Below are 26,727 nucleotides of genomic sequence, written 5' to 3'. Positions count from 1 at the left end.
AGAACCAAAAAAAGAGAAGGAGGCTGGAACTGCACCAGCAAAAGGTGAGTTGGTGGGAGGGAGAGTGAAGCTGAATTCAACAAAGTTAGAAGCAGAAAGGTTGGTAATGATTGCCACAGAGGCCACATAGAATTTGTCCTCATTAGCTTACCAAGATTCAGATGTCTATTCATCAGTCAAAAAAAAAAAAAAGAGAGAATTCTTGGCTGAAACAGTTCTTTTCTCACATATACCTGAAGTGAGACACCATTTGTAGGAAATAAACTAGTATGATTCTAAACAGACAGAGCTGCAAACCAGAAGGTCTCCACTGAGAATAGTTGATGATATGGCTCTGGTATTGCATTTATTGCCACTCAACTCACCAAAGAAGATTAATATGTGCACCAAAATATTTTCTTTCAAACTACTGTACAATCGCAGATTTTATACCCTATAATATAATCTAGAAGCCCAAACTGTTGGAACCATTACATGGGTCCAACTTCCTTAAAGACTCTGTCCCTTGTTGGGGTCTACAGTGAAGTGACCCGTATTTTACACTCACTTTCACACTGGCATGTTATAACGTGGTCCCAACATAGCTAGGTGTAGTTTGACAAGATCTGCATCACATGTTTCTATGTACACTTTTCTCCAAAATGATCAGATTTATTAACTGCTTTTATTAGAAATTAAATGTGACTCTTTATGTATTATGATTCCCAAATTCATAATTCATGTCTAGCATAATAAATGAGTATGTAGCATCATTGATGATCTGTTCTATTGTCATTAATTTCTTCTCTCCCCCCTCCCCCGCATCGCTCACCACACAAGAAAAAACTTTCTTTATTTATTTATTTTTGTTTTTAAGTTACACTTCTTTTTTTATTTTTTTTTTAGTTGAGGTAGAGTTGATGTACAAGATTATATAAGTTTCAGGTGTACAAAAGGGTGATTCACAATTTTTAAGAAGTATTTATCTTATTTTTTGTTGTTGTTGTTTGGGGGAGGTAATTAGGTTTATTTATGTACTTGTTTATTTTAATGGAGGTACTGGGGATTGAACCCAGGACCTCATGCATGCTAAGCACATGTTCTACCACTGAGCTTTACCCTCGAAAAAACTTTCTTTAAGATACTTTTAAAAATGTGCTTGTACTTTCCACACAGAACCAAAAAAAGAGAAGGAGGCCGGAACTGCACCAGCAAAAGGTGAGTTGGTGGGAGGGAGAGTGAGCCTGAATTCAACAAAGTTAGAAGCAGAAAGAGGTCGGTAATGATTGCCATGAGGGCCTCACAGAATTTCTCTACATTATCTTTCATCATTGTGGTTTAGAGTTTTTCCTTTGCATCTTATCTGCACAACCCGATCAGCATTAATGACGAATTAGTGCTTTGATCAGTTTTCATCACACACATTTTTAAAAGAAAAACAGTGATAAAAATATCACAAACACTTGTTGAGATGCCAGCAAATTCATTTCCAAGTTCCCATATGCATATGAAGGAAAAGAGGTGTCTGGTCTTCCTGGAATGACACCAATTTGGAAAATTATCTTGATTACCCAGTTTTTTTTTTTAATTGAATGTTTTCATGATACTGTGCAAGCTGTTCCAGATTTCTCTAGTAATTTTGAAAACTAGCATCTCATTTTATAACACTGTGTATTCATGCAGATTTATACGATGGTTTATATAGAGGGACAATACAACCTTTAGCAAGCATCCCGTTAATCTTTATTAAATTGAAAACATTTATTTCTGTACTATTATTCTATTTTTACTTTATACAGAGATAATCCAGTTTTAGAAAATGAATAATCTTTATTATATACTGCTGTGGACTCATGAAATATGAATTCCTTTGTCTCCCCGTGGGGAAGTCATTGTCATTACTGACCATTTGTCTTAAGAAGCATTAGGCTTCTACAGAAGAAAGTTTTCACAGAGGTAGACTTGATAATTTTGCTTTGTATGTTTGCTATCATCATTCAACTTTTATTTGCGCAATGAATAATATAGTTTAAATTTTGGAATAACCCATTATTTCCTACAATAAAACTTCTTTTTCTGGGCACCACTCAAAAGCATGTTAAGTATCTCTTTGTTCTTACTGTCATATTTTATTACCTAATTCCTATGATATTATTGTCCCCTATACATTAGTAAAATACTTTTTTTCTTTCTTTCAGTACATTGGACCACTTTTCTGCAGCTAACTTGAACTTAAGGCTCTCATAAATGAACACACAATGTTAGTACATTCACTTTGTGTTTGACCTTCAGTGGCTCCCATGGATAGTGACATGAATGCTAATCCTGGCCACACAGGTCACAATCTGAAGGTTATTTGCTTATGGAATGCAGACAGTGCAAACTCCTAGAACTCTTTCCATTAGATGGGTTCAAGGAGGTTGGGACATCTGGCTGAAGTTAATGTAACATTATTCTTTCCAGGGCCGATGGCATACACCTCTGTTTCCAAATTTGGAAAGGTGCTTGGACCAGGCTGTAAGGCTCAACCAACAGAGCAGATGATGTAATTCCAGAAGGCAAGCTGTCAAAGTTTAAACAAAGTCTGTGCCTGACCCTTACTCCGAAAAGTCACATTATACTTGTATGCTTAAATGAGAAAATGTCTTTCTGTAAGTTAAAATCAACCAACCATCCAACCAGTCTACCAGTCAACAAAAACTCTTTATGTGGAAGACAGTGTGATGAAAGAGCAAGGCCAGATGACCAAAAAGGGCATCCTGAAATTAGTAGCATTTTTTTTTCTGACTTTTGCAGAAGTTAAGCAAAGTCATGGCCACATACAATCATGTGCCCAGGTCCATAAATTGCTGTGTCTGTATTTGCTGTACATGCCAGGAAGCAAATCAATTTAGGATAGAAAGTGACATCCCTAAATAAAGAAGGTAGGTGGTGGAAGTTCTTCCTAAATATACAGTCCTCTTCAACCATTACTCACTTTCATCAAGCACAGGGAAACTTCAAAGAAAATGCCTAAGTTAGGAGGAGACACAATAATCATTGCTATATGCATAGCCCTGGTTGAGAAAGAAGTCTTGCAGAAGCATAAACAAGATTGACAGCTGCAACAGACCTGTCCCCCAGCTTATACTAGAATCCCTGTCTCTCACCCTCTCCCAGCCCTCAGTCTAACTGTTTTTTAACCATTCAACTCAGATGTCACTCCTCTTGTGTATCTTTCCCCTCACCATCCTAACTCACTTTTACTTCCCCTTCCCCGATTCCTTTTGGACTGATTGCCTCTGTCCTTAAATCACTCTTTTCTCCACTTAATCACATATTCATGGTTCACTCCTTTTCCTAACAGGTTGTAAGCTTTGTGATGGTCAGGCACAGTGTCTTAACACCTCTTTGGGCTCCTCATCTCATTTCTTCCAGCATCTGGCAGAGAGCTGCAGATGGCAGTCCCCTAATAAATACCTGTAGAATGAATGAACGACTGAATTACCATGCTGGCTTAGCTGCTGATCGTATGGACAATGGTAATCTAGGTAGATTTTTATTTCCATTTGCTAGGCAGGAGGATGAACATCCCATGCATAATCTTAGTCGGTGAGGTTTGGAATGAGATGCCAGTGGTATGTGTTAATATGTGCTCAACCTCAGAACAGATGGATGACCTAAGACCAGCTCACTTAAAGCTATTGAAAACTGTCATGCCTAGATAATAGAACATTTTCAGCACTTTATTTAGTGCTCTATCTCATTAGCTGAAGTATATTCGATTAATAGCTCCAAACTCTGACTATTAAGAACATCATTCATAGCAATGCAGCCTTAATATCTTTCCCAGATTACCAGAATCATCCTGTGACAGCCTGGAAATGTTCCAAAAAAATTTTTTTTTGTAGCCACAGAATGTTGTTTGGTTCTGATATCAATCTTATAAGTAGTGTTTGTGGTTAGATTTGCTAACTTTTCACATTTACTTAGAGTCTCTATCTGGTAAACAGCTGATCTCCCAGGAAGAGGTTTATTATTTTTTTGCTTGTTTGTCTGCCTCTGGACTTGGCCATCCAGGTGTCCTGCTCTCTAACACTGCCCAATTTGTCTTGGAAATGAAATGATGGAGATGACAATAAAGAAATGGGTTTAACTAAACAGAAACTTAGAATTTAGATGTAAATATCTCTTTCAGAGTGATCATCCTGGGGAGATAACATCCTTGTAAAAATAAAGCTGCCATGGCTTAGAATTCTTGCAGAATAATCACAGGTAGCAAATGAATGGAAAGTGAAGTACAGATATTTTTCTATATCTTCAGTGGGCCCAAAGATCTGCCTTGTATTCTAATGTGCATTTATTCATCTCAAGTATTCAGTGAGTGTTGACTGTGTGCCAGGTGCGGGTTTGGGCACTGGGTCCTGTCCTGGAGTCAACTTTAGGGGACTTTAGCGGGGAGAACAACCCTTAGCAGAGGACAGTGGATTTCAGCTTTGGAAGCAGACAGTTGTCATGGAGGGCCATGTGTGGAAAATAATGTGGGTACTCAAGTGGGATCATACTTTTGTTTTTGATGAACCAACATTGTCTGTGTGAACCTAGGGTAATGAGAGTGAGTCTCTTCTATGCCTTAACAATGGGCCCTGGGGGAAGTTTTAAAACTGGCCCTATGGGTGGTTCCACATGTATCAGCCACGTTAGAACCAGAAATGACTTTGAAGATCAGTACTCATTTTAGTGCCTAAGTTCTGATATATATTTTTTAATTTCTTATTTTGTGTCTTATGAATGTATAGTCTGTATATTTTTTGGTAAGCCCAAATGGGATTGTTACTGACACTTTATTTTTCTTCCAGAAAAAATTAACTGCTTTTGATAATTGCTGCAACAGAAGTAAAAACTTTCTTTTTCCAGGTGTTATCATTAACAATACCACAAACTGTCATGAGCAAACCCTTTACCTATTAAAGATCTCATAACTTGAGATGAAAAGTCTCTTTTCACATGAATGTGGTTGTCAGATGAGGAAGTGAATCAACAGAAGTTCCAGCAAATTTTTCCTGAGAGATTTTTTTAAATTAAAAGAATAAGTAATTTTTTTCATCACCTAGGTCCCTTCACATCTACAATAACATTATCTTGGTGGTGCTTACCTGCATGCCAAAATATTTTGGAACCATTTTACCTTTAGGTATCAGACATCAACCATCCACTAAAATGTCTCTGTGCTTTATCTATGTATTCTAACTACATGATTTCTTTGTAATGAACTTGGTTAAAAATTAATATCACTATACGTCTCAATTTTAAGACACAGCCATTGTAAAATGGAACATTGATTTAATGATTTGGGGGAGAAAAAACTCATTAAATAAACATACTTACTATAAGATGAATCCTGATTTCAGGAGCATCAGAGCGTTAAGGCATGTGTCTTATTCAGAAAACATGATAAATTAATCAAATGCCTCAAAACATGATGAGTTAATGTTAGCTGTCGATGTTACTGCTTTCCGTCTGTGGTAGTTGTTGCTGTTGTTATTTTGGTAACATATGCCAGTATTTACTGCAACTGATTACCCTGTTTGAGGAATCCATAAATTCGTCCAAATCAAACAAGGTATTGTATCAGTTAACTGAGGTTTGTTTACAGTGTATTTTGACTTTATATGCTTTTATTCTAAAATCTCAACCCTTGTCCCAAGTTTGCATATTTAAAAATTAATTTAAAAAGGCAATTTAAATCAACCATATGTAGAAGTTATTTTATGCCCAAGAGAGCTTGGAGAATTATAGGAATGTACGCATTCTACCATCTCTCGAGTTCTCTCCTCACATGCCAGATATCATTCATGTGGAACCCTCCCCTACCCCCCGCAAAAAAAAAAAAGAAATTTCAGGCTTGTAACGAGACCAACTTCGCTCTCCTCTTTCCAGGCGGTCTTTGCTGGGAACTTCAGTGTTGAAAGAATCATTTTTATGGTTTTACAAATGATATTTTCCCATGACTTAAAGACACAAAATTCTACTTTGGTTAATTTCCTTTCTATGTCATTAGGGAAGATAGCTCGGTCGCTCTCAGTCTGTGGTGTCATGTAGGTCATGTGCTAAAAGTCAAAAACATGTTTAAGTTTTCATCATTGCAGTTGCTTTTAAACAGAAAACAAGAAACTATGACTTATATATTATATTTTTTATTTTGTTTGAAAATGTTCTTTGTTGCCATGCCTTCTCATATGTGTCTTGTTGGATTCAGCACAACCTGAAAAGATTAGGCTATTCAATTTCCCCTCTAGCAGGAGAACCTGTTGTTTCATGGTAAATAAGAACAATTAAACCTTTAATTCTCACCCAGCTCAACCAAATTCAGTCAGTCAACTTTTCAAGAATTTTGGGTCAGGATCCCAACATCTTAACATTTCCCCATCTAAAGGGATTCTAGAACCAAAGCTACTTTTACAAGATGAGAAACAGTAAACATTGCCCCTTGTTAATTGTATTTTCCAGCACTTTTCAGTAAATTTGAAAATGTGTATACAATGACTACAAAATTGCCCATTAAGAAGTTTAGAGTTTTTGCAGGGAGGGCAGGGGGAGGGAATTAGGTTTATTTATTTATCTAATGGAGGTACTGGGGATTGAACCCAGGACCTCATGCATGTTAGGCATGCACTCTACCACTGAGCTATACCCTCCCCTCTGCCCATTGAGAAGTAATTGCTGCTTGGAGATAATGTGGGATCATCTAGAGTATCATTTTATGATACTTAGAAGCACTGCTTTAATACGTCATGCCTTAATCATCTACGATAATTGTGTACATCTCCCAAATAGTCTTAACATTTAGTGGACTTTGAAACTATGCACCCATCAAATTTTTGCGTAAAAAATGATCAGATGTGCTTTTCTGTCTATGTCCAGATGCATGTGGTATATGAGTTATGTTGTCATTAACTTTACCAACAAAGTAAGAACTAGGAAACCACCTCCATTGTTGATTTCATAAACCTTAGATTTTTAGTATTACTTTTTTCCTAGCTTACAAACACATAAAACGTTTGCACAGAGTACCATTGTTAAAGCCATTTTCATTGGGATTACCCAACTCCCTCACCCTTTCGTTTATTTTTCTCTTTTGCCTGGAGTACTCAAGTTCAATCTTTCAGGTGCCAAGTCTTCTAAGGCTTACTCATCAGTTGAAAGTGTTTTGTGTAGTTTCTCTTCTTCTTTTCCAGATTTCTCTCTTCTCAGGAGACTCAAGATGAAGTCCTTTTCTCCTTGACTTTTTATTCCTTTCTTATTTCAGATGAAGAGGAAGCCACCCCGCCTAGTGCCCTGCCTCCAGGTTAGGATGGTTCCAACCCCTTCCCCTACTTTGCAGTTTATTATTAATTGACAGTAAATAAAATGAAACAGCAGAGCACCTTGATGAAACAGTGCTCAGAGCAGGGGACCTGGGTCTTGCTGGTGCCAAAGAGGGAAAATGTTGGCTTTAACGGTCATTTTTTTTAATGTGAGAAAGTTTTAAAAAAGACTTTTCTTTGTGAAATAAATGAGTATTAACTCTTGGGTATACATTTTAGGGGCAAAAAAAGGTTTGTCTTTCATTTCCAGCTATCTGCTCTTCTCCCCTTTTCCTTAGATATTTGGATTCTTTTATTTTATCATTTTTTAAAATAAGACACACTTTTTACAGATGTTTTCGTAGCTGAAGCTCTGCTGATTTTCCATCCAAGCCAACTTCTAGTTTTTTTCTCCCCATCATCAAAAGAGACAGGATTTGGGGTACCCAGGAGGGTTGAAGTCAGTGCTCCATTTTCTCCCCTTCCCCCTTGTATCATCCAATCACGCTTTCCTTTCAGGTTTGGGTAGTCGGGCCCTGGAAAGAAAGGATTCAGGTGAGCACACGACTGAAGCAAGGCGTCCCGACCCTACCCTAATATAGTAATCACTAATGACCTCGTTTCTTGAAGGTGTATTTGATTCTAATCTTGGTTTTTTTCTGTTTGTAGCTTTTATTGCAATCTTCTATTACATTTCTCTGACTAGAAAACTAATGTATTGAGAAACAATTAATTTTGCATGATGGATACACACACGCACACATAAATTCAGGAATCTAGTCACATGTACTACAGGTTGGTTTGTTTTATTATCGCTATTATGTTTAACATGTGGCAAATACACAGAGATTAAGAGACTTTTAAAATCGCTGTTTCTGAGATGCATTGACATTGACATCAGATAATAATTTGTGCTTTTATAGAAATTTACATGCAGTCAATAGAACACCTCCAAATGCACCCTGTTGTAGCTACAATTCTGTGAGGTGATTTATTTATTCATTCAACAAGTATGTGTGAGGGCCTCTTGTGGGCCAGCCATTTTTGCAGGTACTTGCAGATACAGAAATGAACAAAACCAAAAAAATCCCTGCCTTTGTGTTCCAAACATTAGTGGCCACTATTCACTTAGTACTGTTTGTCTTGAGGGGGGGGTGTAACTAGGTTTATTTATTTGTTTATTTAATGGAGGTACCAGGGATTGAAGCAAGGACCTCGTGCATGCTAAGCATGTACTCTACTACTGAGCTGTATCCTCCCCTCTACACTAGTACTATTAATATTACATATACACACAACATAAAATTTTAACATCAACTTGGGTATTGTTTTAAAATTGTATAATCACGTGACTACATTGGCTTAACTTCATTGTGGAAATGGTGGTCTCCTATGGGTTAAATTACTAAGCATGATTGAGACATGAAACTAAAATAACTAAATCCACATTTCCTCCTTTTCAAGAAACATTAACAGGTAGAGAGTTGGCAGCCCATGCATTTTTTTTTCCAGTTATTAAGTGGCTGAAACTGAATTTCTCTTCATTCAGCTCTCAGAAGGGCTACCTACGGTTCTCTCTCCTCGCCTCCTCACTGGAGTTGACTGCTGATTAATACAACCTAAGCACCTGGAGTGCAAACTAGAAAATGCAAAATAAACTTTATTTCCAGCTTGTCTGTCTTCATGGAAAAGCCTCCAAGAGTTTATTTTTCTTTTTATGTTTCTAGTTTTTCCCCTTTTTTTCAGGATGCTCCTAGAATTCTTGAAAGGTGTGCCTGCGGGTCCTGATCTGTTACTTGTCAAACTACGGCCACATCTGTACAACCCTGATAGAATTGTCTAATCATACAACAGTGAGGAATCTAGAAATACGAGGCCAGGCATAGCTGTTTGACCTTTCCCACTTGACCAGCAAACTGACCGTCCATCCCTTTAGTCTTTTCCAACTCTGTTGTTGCACAGATAGGCCTTTTAGTCAGTCCCTTGGAAAAACACTTGGTGCCATTTTCATATCCTTCCCACCATTATCAGGGGACAGGCAGTTCTGGGAAACAAAGGAAACTTGGCTGCCAGGAGAGAAGAACAACCTTTCTGAAAAGTGTGGCTATTTCTAGGAATTAGAGAAGTTTCCTTTATCCCAACATGGAAGAGAGATCCCTGTATGAATGGGAATCCATCACTCTCTACTGGTGGCTGTGGGGGAGGTGGTAAGAAAGAATGATGTGATGTTTATCCAGGTTTATTAGACAAAGAGAAGCTTCAGCATTGATGAGAAAAAGACTCAGGTAAGTCTGCCTAAGAAGAACTTGGCCCTGAAATGATCCCTTCCTTCTTTTGCTCGTTAGAGTGGTCTATCGGTGAACCACCTGCAGGGGAGGATCAAGACAAGCAGCAGAGTGCCAACTCTCAGCTGTCCACCCTGCTTGTGGAAAAGCCTCAGTCCGGAACCGTGAAAGTTGGTGAGTGTTAAGCATTAAATCCTGTTTTTTTCCAAAATAAAGATGAAATCCACATAACATAAAATTAACCTTGTTAAAGGGAATAATCAGTAGCTATTAGTACACTCAACATAGTGCAGCCAAGTTCGGAAATATTTCCATCACCCCAAACAGAAACCTTATCTCCCATTAAGCAGTTATCCCTCATTCTCCCTCCCCTAATCCCTGGTAACCACTAACCTGCTCTATGAATTCCCCCATTCTGAATATTTAATGGAATCACACAATATGTGACCTTTTGTGTCTGGCTTCCTTCACTTAGCATAATGTTTTCAATGTCTGCCCAAGTTGTAGCATTAATCAGTACTTCATTCCTTTTTATGGCTGAATGATCTTCTGTTGTATTAATATACTAAATCCTGCCTTTTATAACCTGAAGAAGTGAGTGAGAGCTATTATTTTCGTGACCTGTGGCACGTAGTAATTGAGTGCCTGGACCCTCCGGCCAGAGTGGGTTCAAATCAGTTTCCTTATCTGTAAAATGGGGATAATAATACCTGTGAAGTACTTTAAACAGTGTCTGGCACATCTTAAAGCTCTGAGCCAGTCTCTGCTGTTGTTATGACACACCTCATTCCATAGATGATTATAAGTCTGCATATATGCTGGATCATAATATGTAGTATCTCAGAGAAAGCTGGTCAGATAGATAGTTCAACTTTGAAGACAGTCATTCCAAAAATATTGATTACACTCTTACTGTTTTAGACACTGTGCTAAATACTGAGTAAAGTCATGAGCACTCTGAACTTATAGTCTGACTGAGAGGAGCAAACTAGAAGAAATTAAACAAACACATCCTCACAAAAGCCAAATGTCTTGCAGGAAATAAACAGGGTGGTAAGCTAGAGGATGACCAGGGGGTCCAGGAATTTTAACTAAATGAATTTTTATAAGTAATTATTGTGATCAGAGCCAGTCTTTGACCCTCACCAAATACTATGCAAATGAACACACAGGTGACTGCATTCTGAAATTCTTTCAGGTCTAGTATATAGAGGCACACTGCATGTGACTGGAAACATTTACTCCCCTCGTGTTTCTGGGAGACATCAAAATGCTGGGCTGGACACGGCTAGAATTTTGATGTCCTTTGGGTCTAATGAGTCAATACAAACAGATAAGAGAGTTTACTTTAAAAAGATGAATTTTATTTAGTCATATTCTTATAATTCCAGACTTGCCATCATCTTGCCTAATAAAAAGGACAGAAAAATATAGATGCATGATTAGTATTTTTTTCAATTTTATTTCATTTTTTCATATGCAGGCATACCCTGAAGATATTGAGGATTTGGTTCCAGACCACCACAATAAAGTAAAAACCACAATAAAGCAAATCCCAAGAATTTTTTGGTCTCCCAGTTCATATGAAAGTTATGCTGCGAGGGGATAGGTGGATTGGTGAATTTTAAAAAAAGTTATGTTTGCACTACTCTGCAGTCTATTAAGTATGTAGTAGTGTTATATCTAAAAAATGTACACATATTGATTAAAAATACTTTATTGCTAAAAAATGCTAACCATTATCTAAGCTAACCATTCACCTTTGGTGAATCCTAATCTTTTTGTAATAGTAAGATTAAAGATCACTGACCACATATCACATAACAAATATAATAACAATGAAAAAGTTTGAAATATTATGATTACCAAAATGAGACGCAGAAACATGAAGTGAGCAAATGCTGTTGGAAAAGTGACGCCAATAGACTTGCTCAGTGCAGGGTTGCCACAAACCTTCAATTTGTAGGAAAAAATGCAGTATCTTCAAAGCACAATAAAGCAAAGTACAATAAGATAAGGTATGCCTGTATATTTTATTTTGTGCATATAACATTTGTTTGATTTCCAAACAAAAATTACTTCCACCGATTTCCCCATTGCGCTTTTTTCTGATCCATAAACCTCAAAAGCAGAAGTTGGAGTATCCTAAGAACTACAGTACTCATTTAAAAAGTCAAGGCCATTTCATTGTTCAATTCCAGTGGTACCAGTCACATCACAATCTATGCAGTATAGTCCTGTGTAACTCCTTCTGACCAAAAGCAAAACAAATGGCAGTTTTTAAACCACAAATGGCAGTTTTAAATTACTTGTGCTTTTTTCTAGGTGAAAATATCACCTTTATAGCCAAAGTCAAGGCGGAAGATCTTCTCAAAAAGCCTACTATCAAATGGTTCAAAGGGAAATGGATGGACCTGGCCAGCAAAGCTGGGAAGCACCTCCAGCTGAAGGAGACCTTCGAAAGGCATAGTCGGGTATGGCCCTGACCTCCTGCCACAGGGGCTCAGCTAACTCATTCCTTCTGTGACCTGCGTAAAATGTCATTTTTCACATTCGGCTTTGAGAGACTTCAGTCCCAGAAAATCCTCTGGCGTTACTATTCCTAGTATTTATACTCCAGTGTGGTTGCCCTGCTGTGCCCACGGTATTGCACTGACCCCTCCTATAGTGAGAACAGTGTACTGGACTCCCCAGATATAGACATATCTTTAAGCTAATGAGGAGGAATTTGGACCTCTTTCTGTCAGCAAGGTAGGGCTGAAATGTGTCTGTACATTTTATTGCAGGTGTACACATTCGAGATGCAGATCATCCAGGCCAAAGAGAACTTTGCAGGAAACTACAGATGCGAGGTCACCTACAAGGATAAGTTTGACAGCTGTTCATTCGATCTTGAAGTACTCGGTAAGAGAGACTTCTAGTCTGGAAAAGTGTGACTTTGTGTTTTTAATGGGTTGTGCTGGGATAGAGGAGAATCAGGCCATTTATTACTACGAGATTTTGAAAATAAAGTTTCCTTTGAGACTATGTGTTGCTGATTGTGGTAGTCTCAATAAGCCCACTGAATTTTTGTTATGAGGCAATTTAAAAACAGAATTTAAGGGACTTTATTGTTAAATATCTCTTGTCCATGCTCTCTATATTCCTTTAATCTCTCAGATAAGGGCTGATGCTTTTTATTTTTTATTTTTTCGCTGCTACTGAATGTAACTGTTTCAGTGGGTCCTCTTATTCCTACTCAGGTTTAGGGGTATGTTGATGTGGGATGAGGATGTCAGGATACCCAGGTAGAAGGGAGGATCTCTCTTATAAGGACTAATGTCAGCTATGGAAGTTCTTCATCCATTTGTTCTGTGTACTGCCAAGAGTGAATTTCATACGAATAAATTAAAGGTATATATGTAGATTGGGGGAAGAGTAAAACTTCTATAAGTATACAAAGGAAAAGTTGACTTGGCAGCAAAGATCATAAACTTAAGCTGAATCCAAAGTGTGATGTAGCTACAAAAGACAAAGCTGATGTAATTTACAACGGGAGCATTACAGATGTTATAGGATCTAGGTTTGGAAAGTGATACTGCTCTCTGCAACATGCTGCTTGTTCCACATATGAAGTAATGCCTTTGGCCATGAACACCATGCCTCCACTGGGATCCCTGCTGGATTAGGGTAACCAGGAGGATGAAGGGTCCAGGAACTAAGCCCTAGTCAGCTTGAATGTGGAGGTGATGGAGTTAAGGCATTTATGACTCATTGTATACAGGGGAAGGGCTGTCACACAGAACAAAGAAAAGGCCATTTTCTGTGCCCTCGAGAAGAGTTTAAGCAGATTAGAACCAGAAGGTGGAAACTATGAGGAGGTGAATTTTATCTTAACATTAGCACAAGCTCCTTCACTAAAGCTGTGTAGACACAGCAGAAGTCTGTGAGAGCCCCAGTCCAGAGTCACCCTGCAGAGGCTGGGGGACCTTCAGTGGAGGTGCTGTTGAGATATCTTTATTAAGTGGGAATCTGGTCCTGAGTGTTGCTTCTTCAACCTGGCCATGTGTCTCCGAGAATCACCTCAGGGGCTGCTGAAGAATACTGATTTCTGGGGGCCCAAGCCTAATCTGGTGAATCAAAATCTCCATCAGGGAGCTAAGAAGCTGGTATTTTTTTTAGCTCTTTAGGTGATTCTAATGGGCAGGCAGGTGGAACAGCAACTGGATACGGTGACTCCTGATGTCCCTTCACTGATTATGTGTGAGGGAGGATGGGGTATGATATCTCAGCAGCTCAGCTGACCGGGAGGAGAGCCATCCCCCCTCCACCTGGCATTTCTTCCATCTGAAGAATCCCCACGGCCTGGAAAGGAACTAAACCTCAAACTGCCTTCTTAATGGGTATTTATTTTATTGTTTTCTTTCCTTTCAAAGAATCTACTGGGACTACTCCAAACATTGACATCAGATCTGCTTTCAAGAGAAGGTAACTTCAAGAGGGGAACTGAGGTAGCTTTTGTTTATCACATGAAAGTGGAGGATTTTCAAAACACACATTCCCTTCCTCCACATTCTATATTCCAAATGAGGTCAACTCTTTTCACTGAAGTCAAACATCCTATGTGTTCAAAAGTTAGTGTTCTAGAGAAGCCATGGATTTAATGCCAAATCAAGTATGTACTGGTCATTTTTTAGAATATTCTTGTCATAGTGACACTCCCATTTTGCAAATTTCACAGCTGCCTTATGAAGACACACTTTTTTTCTATTCATAAGTGGCTTCTTCCTTAATTGCATTATTTTCTACCAAATGGCCCAGAAAGATATATTACAATACACATCTATCTCATACAGCATCAATTAAGCAGTATAGAAAACTTATATTGCTTTTTATTTAGAGATCACATATGGAGCTACTAAACCACGTGCCCAGAAAACCACAATTAAGTAGTTGCTTACTGGTTAGCACTATTTAAATATTGGATTATTCCTAAATAAAAGATCACTGAGCCTGCTGGAATAAAGAACACTGTAGAAAGGCAAAATATAGACACTTACTTGATTTCTTTTGCAGCTGCCAAGGCTGAACAATCAGAGGGTTAATAAGGAAGAAAGGTGAAAAAAAAGATCTGGTCTATGAGAAATGTAACTAGCCTCTTCCTGCCATTATTTCACCCTCTGTACTTAATTCTTCCAAAATATAAATTCATTAATGAGAGAGATTGTTTTGTTCTTCTTAAGATTGACTCCATGTACAGTTTTGTTAAATAAGGAAAGTCACCTTATCTATCATATCATAAAACAGTGATTTAGTCTGTTAATAAAAGATATAATTCCTTCCTGAATTATGAATAAGTGAAAATTGTAATTACTTTAAAAAGATATTTAATATTTCCTGATAAGTCTTATTATATTTTTTAAAGTCATAATTTTCAAATTCTCTTACTTTCCTTCTTTCCATCATCCCATGTTCAGCAAATGCACAGTAGGTCTAAAACTATGCTTATCCTCTGTATTCAGTATATCTTAAGAGAGGGAGACATAATGTGCTAAGTTTTAAGCTGTAAGAGAATAGAAATGTGTTTATGTCAGAAGGTCTTCTCCAACTGCTTGCTATTAAAGAAAATTTGAAAGCACATTATTTGAGTTCAATGCTTATAACTTACATGTTATACACACTGTTTTTAAACCCGCAGACTCTTTTCTTAGAAACCATACTAACATTTGTAAAGAGCAGGAAACAAAATCTTCATTAGAAAATTAAACATGTAAGTAAATATGTAGTGCCATTTAAATGTCAGTTCCATAGCTTCTATTTAGAATTTACATGAAATCATGAAGGTGGCTGCATGCCTAATTTAAGATGCATTTCTCTGTAGGAAAGCATTTAAAAAAAAAAACTCCTAGTAAAGGGCTTATCAATCATTCTAAGACAGATTTTTGGTAAATATATTTTAAAAGGTATAAATATTAACCAGAAAAGGAAAAGCTTGTCATGATTTCCCTTTAAAAGAGAAAGGAATGCATCTTTTTAAAAAGCTCTGCGCTAGCTCCATTTTTATGCTATGTTGGTATCACATTATCTGATTCATCTATTGATGGACACAAAGAGGTTACCTTTGAATATAAGCTTCGTACTTATATATTTGGCATGGTACACTTCATCCTCCAAGCCAATCTCTGACATGAATAACAGAGATCAGCAAAAGTCCTTTGCTTTTTACACAGGTATATTCCCAGAGCCCCCAACTTGCAAACACAAAGTACTTTGTGTTGCTTGGCTTAAGTGCATTTGTGTTACTCTGTTTTAACACAAATCCAAGCAGTTTTATATATGCAATCCACAAAAATACGTCTTCTGAAATCATAGAGTAACACATGCTCCTCGTGTTTACTTTTCCACAAGTACATACTCCAACACTTAAAAATGTCACTTGTGTGAAAAGAAATTGTTTGTGTTGATTTAGTCCCATGACTTGTGTGCTGGTACAAAATTGCATATACGTTACACGTAGAGTGTTTGGGGGAAATGGTTGTGTATGTGTCTCAGCATTAAACACAGATTTGCTTTTCTTTTGTTAATGACAGTGGAGAAGGTCAAGACGATGCAGGGGAACTTGACTTTAGTGGTCTCCTGAAACGTAGGTGAGAACCAAGTGATGGAGAAGTCAAGTTTACAGTGGCTGTTTTTCAAAGAATTTCTCATTTCTTAGAATGTGTTTTGCTTATAGAATACTGTAACAGTCAACTAAGAAAGATAGAGAAACAATTGTGTACTAATCTGTTAAAGACTTTAGCTGATGCTTTTTCTTTTTAAATGTTTCATGAGTCTTCATATATTTTGTTAGTTGGGGATGAGGAAATTTGAAAACTGAGACAGAAGACTTAAATACCTAATCACCTCTGATTTCTCTCCTGATTTCTATTATTTCAGTCATGATTCCTTGTCATGATTGAATAAATAAAGCCTCCATTCTTCTGCTTTTGATATTTGAAGGAAAAAATCAACTTCACAATTTGGGTAGAAGTCTCTTCAGGTATGTATATATTTTAAAAGGTAGACCTGCTTTAATATAGTATTTATAATTTACTGTATTTCATCAAATCTAAGACACTATTCATGTTAATATATACCTGAATTTTATAAATCACTAAGCAATGAAAAAAAATTACTCCAGATAGTTTGCTATGACACACTGTTGCTGATAAGGTACATCCTTATTTTGGAGATGTTTAAAGTGTCCCAAAAATGTGCATATAGTAGTAGTAATATAGTAGTAAAATGGAAATAAGTGTTTGGTATTATCACTCACTCATCCTTAACATTGTTCTTTCTTGCAGTAAAATTTATACATTTTTATTATGGATATTTAGCACATAACCACTTTATAGGATTTCTGCCCATATATTTGCATATACATAATCATATACTACATTTTTTGCGTGTCAAATATAAAGTTATACATGTCTAGATATTTGCTACAGTGCAGAAGCAACAAACATAAAATGACTTCTGCTGGGATTGTGTTTATCTACCAAACTTGTGAATAAACAGTAAAACAGTCATTCTAAATTAATATATAATATTGATATCAGGTTACATTTAGCTTTTCAGGTTCACTTTTTATTAATTTTTCTGCTTTCTGTGGGTCCTGTAGAGACATAAGTACAGATGTGCTTTACAACAAATTATATAAGTAGTCATAAATAGGGCTTGTGTTCATTCTCAGTTTAGTTGGATGGCTTTATTCAAGTCCCTATAAATTTTTCATTTAGTTCTAAACACTTGGTTTGAGAATAGAGATACTGACAGGTGCCATTTGTTAATAACCATATAGATATTAGCCAATTAACAGACTTTGGCAATATCAAAAACATGTTTCCTTTTTTTGAGACTTCAAATGATCATTAGTCTCAATAATTTTTTAATTCCCAAAATTTATTTAAAGCAGTAGGATATGAAGATAACTAAGTGAGCCTCACTTTTCCTTGTTCTGCAGTTGATAAACCAAAGACCAGAGGTGTTGAGTGACTTACCACAAGTCACACAGCTAGTTAGAGGCAGAGCAAGGACATAAATCCACGTTTCCCTTTCCTGAGTCAGCTAATTTCCTGTGACTCCACATGAGAAATCCCACTCTGAATCTTGCCTTGGAAGTTGGCACCTCAATTTTTAACACAAATTGCCACTTTAGGAAGACAAGAGAGCTCCCCCCTGCCCCACAATCATTTACTCAACCAGGAAAATACTAAATGCTTTCTTTGTATAGAATATAATGCTAGGTGATGTGAGAAAAAGAAATCCAGTGCCTTCCAGCACCTGGCATACAGAAAGGGGTAAATACACATTTGTGGAAAGGAAAAGGTAATGGTTAAAACATGGAGTCTCAACCCTTCCATTTACTAATTACATGATTTTGGTCAAATTATATATATATTCTCTGAGATTTGTTTTCCATATCTGTAAATTTGGAGAATAAAAACAACTTAAGAGAATTATTGTGGGAATTAAATGTAAAGGACTTGGTTTATAGTAGGTGTCAAATAAATATTCAATGCCCTGCAAATGTGACATTTTCCCTTGAAGAGATATTAGCAAAGAGACAAAATACACACACACACACATAAATCACTCAATAAATATGTGATACAGTAGATTATAAAATGCCATGCTCTGATTAAAAAGGAAAAAGGACAAACTAGTTCTATCAGTAGTTTGGAGAATAAAAGAAATCTGATTAATGCTCAAAATGACTAAAGAAGAAAATTATTAGAAGAATAACGGGTAGCCAGCCTGTCTCCAGTTCTCATTTTTTTTACATCCCCTAATTATGATTTTGACTCATAATTAGATTGTTGTTAACATAAGACTATATTCATTTACCATACTATACTAATCCACCAGTATAACTTTAGAAATCATTGTGTTTTTCTACTAATTTGTGAATTGCATGTGTTTTCATTGTGGTAATGACATGTGGTTACCATTTCTACTCCTCCGATAGTGTGTGGCAAAACCCCTATCAGAATAAATACCATTATGACCAACATCTCCATACAACAAAAGATTTCCCTGCCCTGAACAAAGCCAGCATATTTCAAATAGATATTAGCTACATCAGAGCAAATCTTTTGGGCAGTATCTTGCTATGGAATTTGACCTATATAAATACTTGAAAGTCTTACTCTACATAAAATTTCTATAACTGCTTTGTAATTCACTAGGATCATCAAGTTATAGAAATCTTGATGTAGATGAAAGTACTATGACCGTTATATAGGTCTGTCCCAACTCTTGGAAAGGAATCTGTGGTGCCTATAGACATTTGGATTTTTCTTCCTACTGGGACTTAATGTAGCCATGCAGATAGGGTCATGTGCAGACACCATGGTAAGTAAAGATACGTTCTGTGTAAGTTAAGGAAATGTTACAGGTGGGAGCCTTGACCTCACATTCCAGTACAAAATGATGAATTCTCCTTGCAGTCTGGGATTCAGCTAAGTGATGGAGAGGAAAGGAAGGAATATCCAAAAGGCTACTGGTGCTTGTATATAAAATTTGTTCAGATTAAGGATGTGGTGTGGGGGTAAGGAGGCTATAGCTCAGTGGTAGAGTGTGTGCTTAGCATGCATGAGGTCCTGGGGACCTCCATTAAAATAAATAAACCTAATTAAATAAATAAACCTAATTACCTACCCTTCCAAACAAACAAAAACAAATGGTTTTAAAAAAAAGATTAAGGATGTGGTTGAGTGGGGGTGTATTTTGGTGTTTTAATGGAAAAAATGGTGAGGATCAGGTTTTATGAATCTACCAACAAAACTGATGTAAGAAATTACACTGAAAATGATGATCTTTATTACTGGCTTCCTTTGTATAAACATTCACCTCATAGCTAGGTATGTCTCAATGTTTGATTTGTGCCCCTTGTTAGCTATGTTAATCTAATCTGAGATCTTTAAATCTTTTTACCAATGTCAGGAGGGTACTTGGAAATGTGTATGTAATTCTTCTTGGTTGAAATACAAATTGAACACAATATGGTATGGCATAATTTTACAACTTAGGGGCTGTATTAGGCTAGAATGTGACAAAAAATAGAGTATTAATAAAGTGGATTGAGGGAAGACCCACAGAGAATATAGACATATGTACATGCATACACATTTTAATTGCAATTCTCCAAGACTTCTTACAAAATATTTAAAGGGTGTATTTGATATTTAGACTGCTTTCAGGCAGTAGATTCAGTAGACTGAGCAAATTATTACCAATATTCCAACTTCAGGATAATTTTCTTAAGCTTTTCACTTTCCCCATGTTAATAGAGGGTGTAGTTATCATTTCAGTGAAATGAAGGTAATAGTTGTATCTTGAGTTTTTAAGAGGCACATTTTCCTAATGGTGTTGTTAGTCCTTCCCACAAAGGTTACGATGGACCAATGACCTCTCACTTCCTTCCATTTTCCAGGAGATATGCCTCAGCATCCTCCTCTACTGGGCAAAAGACTTACATGACAATGGAAATTAGATATGCAGAAGTCATCCTTGCCTAATGCCACCCCTCTAGATTCATATTTATATTCTCCTCCCCTTCCTATGATTACAACTCAGTACTTCCTCAAGACATTCGGAAACAGGTGTAATTAATGTGACAGTGAAAACATATGTAAGCCATTATTTGCTAACATGATAGCATGAATCTGTTTTCACACTGATGTTTAAGATGTGTTGACCAGTTTTCCTGGAAAATCATATCCAAATCAGCATTATTCACAGTAAGTAGTCACTGTACCATTTCCACATTCACCTGATAAAAGTAGTTAAACAAGCTTACATAAAATTGGGACTATTAAGCCCTTGAAGGAAATCAGTTTAAATTATATTTCACACTTATACTAAGGCCCTTTCCCTGAAGAGTGTTTATTCCTGAGTTTGGGTTCATGTTTTTGGTTTTAAAATAAGGCCAGACAAGTGTATGTACTTTTTATCATATGTATATATATTAGTTATATGTTCTTTAGTTGGTGATCAAAATTTAGGGTCGTAATTTTGATAATTGTACTAAGAAGTTACTTTCACTTTGTTCATGGAACACTTAATGACTTGCTTTATAGTTTCACATTTATATTTTTATATTTCATACCCAACCTGCTTCCAAAAATGTTCCAGACATTACTTTAAGATGAAATAGAGAATTTTGGGTCTCCTTCTCCTTTTACTCTGACAACTTAGAAAAAAAAAGTTCTTCTTCTAAAAAGTGTATGTATCCACAAATCATGTGAAAAATAACTGTACCAAACACACACACCCTTTGTCACAGTTTCAAATACTTTTTTTGTATTAAAAAAGCAAAAAAATGGTTAATGTACACATTTACTAATACGGTAGGAAAAATGGTATTTGCAAAATCCAAACGTTTGAAATACTGTATTTATGCCATCTCCATATATAGATAGGGTAGAAAGGTAGATGAAGGTAGAAAGAATATTTTTCTTTAATAGACCAATATTTAAATCTTCTAGTTCTTAATCCTTATTTCAATACCTATATCCTAGATGAAAACTGACCTTAAATTCCTCAAAAATCTTACCTCATATTTAGACTTTCAAATGGGAAGTAAGTAAAAAATATTCTCAGGCTATTTCTTGATATCCTTATCTCCCCCTAATACTGTGATTTTTAACTAGGAAAACAAGAGCGAAATAACATATCTTATCTTTAACTATCTGGAAGTTTCCCTGAGACTTCAGGCAAAGCAGCTTTTGTTTGTTTGTTTGTTTGTTCGTCAGCTTGAAGTACTCAGGCTTTAAACAGAGCTTTTAGCACTGAACCAAAAACTCTCGGTACCATACTCCGACCTCCGTTGTCTTTGAGGGCCAGTAGTCAGCTACTAAACTGGGTAATGGTTCTCCCCGGTTAGGGAGGTGAAGCAGCAAGAGGAACAACCTGAGGTAGACGTGTGGGAGCTGCTGAAGAATGCGAAGCCCAGCGAATACGAGAAGATCGCCTTCCAGTACGGCATCACTGACCTGCGCGGGATGCTCAAGCGGCTCAAGCGCATGCGCAGAGTGGAAAAGAAGAGCGCGGGTGAGCCCGCCCGGGGGGCGTGGCAGGGGGGCCGTGTCCTGTGCTGGCGAAAGACCTGACTGGGAACCCAATCCCATAATCCTTCCTGTTTCCTCCCGAGTTTGGGGTGGAACTGGGTCGGGTTTCGTTTGCGGGGGTTACTCTTCTCTTGGTTAACTTGGCCTCGCACGAGACTGGCTAAACGAGTAGCAGCTGCTGAAGATTTAAGGTAACAGAAAGTACATTATAGTGCCATACGCAACGAATAATGGAATATTAAATATTCCAGCTATTACTGGGAATTTCTCAGAGGCCCCTTTATCCTCCGCATCTCTCCCGCACTCTCAAATTCTTAATTTTTGGGCAGAGTAGATTGTATGTCTCTTTGTTTTACTGTTATATTTTTCCACGCATTTGATGGGGCACGCGGAATCCACTTACACTCGATAAGGTATCAGTTTTTAAACATGCCAATATTTGGGCAGGGTTCCACAGTCCAAAAAATGTTGATAAGCCTACTATTTCAGTTAGTCAAAGGCATTCAATTTAGGCTCACGAGACATTGAAATTATCTCAAATTCTATGATTTAAAAAAAACTACCTGTGACATAGAAGTGCAAAGATAATGCCAATGATCATGCCAATGATCATGCCCATGATCCTGAAAGTAATCATATTAGGAGAATAAGTATGTTCTTCAAGTAAAAATTTCATTTGAATTCTTTATATTATATATCCCTTGAAGAATTAAAATTATCATTGTTAAAGCCTTTTCAATAATTCTTTTTTTATGTTTCTCCCCAAAACATGTGGGTTCTCTTCAAATTTTTAAACCATCTTATTGTTTATAAATTGACACAATTCTAAAACATAAGGGATAATTTGGAAGGTTCCTAATTTTTTTTCTTCAGTCTCAGTTTTTCATTTAGTCTTAGGTTCACATACATGTATTTACTATCTAAATTCTATGCATATGTATATGCACATTAACATAGTTTTACTTCTCTCTACCAGCTTTTGCAAGAATTCTTGATCCTGCATATCAGATTGATAAAGGAGGCAGGGTAAGATTTGTTGTGGAACTGGCAGATCCAAAACTGGAGGTGAAATGGTATAAAAATGGTCAAGAAATTCGACCCAGTACGAAGTAAGTGAGATTTGTAAATAATCAGTGGTTACTATAAAAAAAATCATAAAGTAGTTTGATTTAATGTTGTGTGAATAAAAGCACTTTTTAGTTATGTCTTTATAATGCAAAATCATATGGAGGGACAGCGAAAAGTTTTCATGTATTTTAAAACTGAAAATGATAGCACTATATAAATTAAATCTTATTTTGTGTTTTAATTTATACAAACTATTTCAGGTGATTTCTAGTTATGGTTTTGTGTCACTATAGGTTATATGTGATTATTTCAGAGCATTGCCAAACCTCCCCGAGTTTTTTAAAAATAAAATTTGGAAAAAATTTGAAATATATATTTCATATACCAGCTGGCAATCAGACCTTCTAATTAGATAACTTTTGTTTTTCAGCATAGCATCTAAAGCCTGTGTTTTGTCGTTTCTTGGCCCTTTCCCAGATGAAGGAGACAGACTAACCCCTGATATCTGATGGTATCACTAGTCTATTATGAAACTACTGTACAAAGATCCTTTTCAGCCTGAGATTTTCAACTCCAGTATATTTTTTAAGTTAACAGGAGCCACATGCATCTTTATAAAAGATTTTAGTCCTGAAAATCTGTTACTTCTGTAATACAATTAGGTGATTTCCAATTTCTTAATGCACTCGTACTCTCAGAGAGACTTTGTATCTTAATCTCTTGAAGGCAGCCTGAATTCACCAAAAGCAAAATTTTACTTGTTTATCTTTATCCAGAAAATGTTTGTCTAGTGTTTTGTTCGTAAAATCTTCAATTTTCCCAAGTAGAACTTTGTCTTTAGTCTGTTATAATGCCCTAACATACCCATCCATAATCTAGGTCACAGATAATCAAATTTTGCAGTCTTCTCGGCTTTTAGTTTTTTATTTCAAATACTCAAACTCTTTCTTGATAAATGGTAACTGTGATATGATAACACTAGTTCTTGAGTTCATTTAAGAGAATATCACATTCTGTAGAATTACTGTCTATATTGGTGATAAAGTTCTTATTATTGTTTACATTGTATTATCACTTATTCACTGTGTATCACTGTGCTAGCAAGGAGTAGAATTAGTGAGTCAGTGGAAAAGATCATCTCTGTCCCTCTATAAAGTAGATGAATTGATCATCTTTTTTAATGTACAGAGTTTAAAATCTCAGCCAACCCTATTTGCCAACAATAGATTAGAAATTGTTCGATGGTAAATATGTAAGTATTGATTTCTATTTGAAATAAAAACAGTATATAAAAGAAAACACAAATAATATGTGTAAATATGCGTATGTATTACATTGTGTGTTAGATAGAAATTTTTCTCATGTTCGATGTTCGTTAAACTGTATAAGGTATGACTACATGAATGGCAAATCAAAATGATTATTTCTGTTTTCAACATTGCTGAATTATAAGCCATATTTGCTGGCAGTAAAGAATAGAATCAAGCTCACAGGCTGTTTATCTTCCTCCTGTTTAAAACAGATACATCTTTGAACATAAAGGATGTGAAAGAATCATGTTCATCAATAACTGTTCACTAACAGATGATGCAGAGTATTATGTGACAGCTGGTGATGAGAAGTGTTCCACTGAGCTCTTTGTGAGAGGTAAAGTGATCTCTTACTATAGTCATCAAGAGCCAATGGCTCTCCTCTCAGGGCTAATATTTAACATGGAAGTAAAACTGTGAGCTCTTGAGCTCCAGAGCAGAGATAGTAGAACCTCTAGAAATGGTTTGCTTGGGTGTTAGATGGCCACGCTGAACGTCTCTACACTAGCAGTTATTGTGCATCCTCATTAATCTTCAGGCTTCTTGAAGATTGGAAAAACAGAGGGGAGAAAAAAAAGCATTGAGTAAAAATGCCTTGTGGTCTTGGCTCAGGCAGTATTTTGCAATATAATTATTCGAGTTATAACTTCTGATACCTAACAGAGTTTCCTGGATAATCCTCTTTTCACATACTCAGCTGATCACAAATAGATTTCTCTTGAAACAGCTTTGCCAGTGGTTGGCACTGAGAGCACTCACTGAAGACCGTCACTTACTAAGACATTGTGAAAAGAGCTGGAGGGTGTCGACGAAGCCATGAGTCACTTTCCTTATGAGGCCCTCTGATTAAAGCAAATCTGCAGTATTGTACATCAGCTATACTTTAGTTTAGAAAAAAAATTTTAAAGACAACTCAGCAATCTCCATCATCCATCTAGTACCAGAATCAAAGAATTTTAGTATTGGTTATAGGTTCTCCACCAGAAATGTCTACCATCTGGTGTCTTATTTGCCAAAAGAATGATATTTGATGTATTTGGCCTACTGTCTGAAACAATAATTTTTCTGATTTGAAGAATTGGGAAAATTGGGAAAAAATTGGGAAAACTTACCCAGAGTTGTCAGCTATATGTTTTGCCCAGAAAAATCATTAAAAACCCACTTACTATTCACCACCATCTAACCATAGCTCTGTGCTTATTGTTGATTTTCATCTGTGAACAAACTCAGGGTCACAAGGCAAGTTTTTGGACATTTAATAATTCTGATTTTCCCTTTTTTCACACCAGAGCCTCCAGTTATGGTGACCAAACAGCTGGAAGATACGAAGGCTTATTGTGGGGAGAGAGTGGAATTAGAATGTGAGGTGTCTGAAGATGATGCCAATGTAAAATGGTAAATAGCTTTCCTGAGGTCTGTGTATTTTTAATAGACAAAAAAAAAAACCGTCATAGTTTGGAGAACTGGAAATTGCTTTTCTACCTGTGAAAAGAATCTCAACCTCATTCGTGTTAGCAGGAATGATAACTAAAACTACATTAAGATACTGATTTTTTTCACCTATTAAACTGAAAAAAAAGATCCAGAAATCTATATTGGTAAGGATATAGGGAAGTCAGCACTTACTAATAAATGGATGGTTCAAGGTTCCCTGGGTCTATTTGACTGCAAAGCCCACGGATGCTCTATGTCAAGCTTACTCTCACTCTACCATACTAGCCACTTATGTGGAAAAGTAAACTTTTTTTCTTTTCATTTTATTCCTAGTCACTTTACTGTTATAGTACCTTGGAAAAATATTTTAGACTGAGAATCACTAGTTACTTTAAAGTAATTTTTTAAAAAATAAAGAGCATATTTTGGGGTCAGAAGAAAAGTGTTTTCTCAAGTTCTTTGTGAGTAACGTCAAAATTAAAGGCTAGAAGATTCTGAATCTTAAAATGAAATGCTTTGTTGAGAGATATAGTAAAGTATGCAGCAGGAGTCTCTAGTAATCGGTACAGAATAGATTGTTCATTCTAACCTAGACTCATAGCTATCTTTAAAATGCATTAAAATGTTATTCTTACTAGGGTGTATCAGAGCCCAAACATGGGTAATATCAACTCTTAGCATCTTTATCTGATTGATCTTGAATGGAAAGAGGGGGCTTATGTTTTTTTAATGTAGTTTTTCAGACAATACTTGATACAATATTAATCCAGTGATTGATTCATACATTCTTTAATTCAGCAAAGAGTTCTTGAGTGTCTGGTATCTGTCTGCTGAAGGGTCTTCTATAAAGTTTCTTAAATAATTTATTTTAACTCAGGTTTAAGAATGGTGAGGAAATCATCCCTGGTCCACGATCAAGATACTTTATTAAAGTTGAGGGCAAAAAACACATTTTGGTCATAGAAGGAGCAACAAAGGCTGATACTGCAGAATATTCTGTAATGACAACTGGAGGACAGTCATCTGCTAAGCTCAGTGTTGACTGTAAGTGAGGCTTTCTTGGATGTCTTCCAAGTTGTTTTACTGATGGTGTTGCGTTTATTAACTCAGTTTTAGGAAAATTTCGATTTGTTTAATTTCTACTTATGGCAGTTTTAAATTTTAAATTATGTAAAATTAGATTTCATTCTAGCTGAGTATCTATGTCATATCAATCAGAGACTCTGAGAAAAGAACT

At 36.4% G+C, this 26,727-nt stretch overlaps 1 protein-coding gene and 1 non-coding gene across 8 annotated transcripts in view; one reads left to right on the top strand and one right to left on the bottom strand.

The window, feature by feature from the left end:
• Positions 1 to 26,727, top strand: part of MYBPC1 (myosin binding protein C1) — a 124,702-nt gene that overhangs the window by 62,753 nt on the left and 35,222 nt on the right. For 3 of the 7 annotated variants that reach the window (XM_072973116.1, XM_072973114.1, XM_072973120.1), the window contains 14 exons: positions 3 to 44; positions 1,156 to 1,197; positions 7,268 to 7,306; positions 7,824 to 7,859; positions 9,650 to 9,763; positions 11,915 to 12,063; positions 12,376 to 12,493; positions 14,005 to 14,056; positions 16,159 to 16,215; positions 21,495 to 21,661; positions 22,655 to 22,787; positions 24,269 to 24,393; positions 25,346 to 25,451; positions 26,368 to 26,534. In XM_072973116.1, the coding sequence (XP_072829217.1) occupies positions 3 to 44; positions 1,156 to 1,197; positions 7,268 to 7,306; positions 7,824 to 7,859; positions 9,650 to 9,763; positions 11,915 to 12,063; positions 12,376 to 12,493; positions 14,005 to 14,056; positions 16,159 to 16,215; positions 21,495 to 21,661; positions 22,655 to 22,787; positions 24,269 to 24,393; positions 25,346 to 25,451; positions 26,368 to 26,534 (1,347 nt within the window). The remainder of the gene's footprint in view (positions 1 to 2; positions 45 to 1,155; positions 1,198 to 7,267; positions 7,307 to 7,823; positions 7,860 to 9,649; positions 9,764 to 11,914; positions 12,064 to 12,375; positions 12,494 to 14,004; positions 14,057 to 16,158; positions 16,216 to 21,494; positions 21,662 to 22,654; positions 22,788 to 24,268; positions 24,394 to 25,345; positions 25,452 to 26,367; positions 26,535 to 26,727) is intronic. The other 4 variants (XM_072973117.1, XM_072973119.1, XM_072973115.1 and 1 more) reach the window with 3 other exon arrangements.
• On the bottom strand, positions 6,585 to 6,657 carry TRNAV-AAC (transfer RNA valine (anticodon AAC)). The gene has a single exon. It is a non-coding gene; the product is annotated as a tRNA-Val (tRNA).

Source organism: Vicugna pacos, chromosome 12, assembly GCF_048564905.1.
Source record: "Vicugna pacos chromosome 12, VicPac4, whole genome shotgun sequence".
Taxonomy (NCBI): Eukaryota; Metazoa; Chordata; class Mammalia; order Artiodactyla; family Camelidae; genus Vicugna; species Vicugna pacos.
This window is presented reverse-complemented; position numbering and strand designations above follow the sequence as displayed.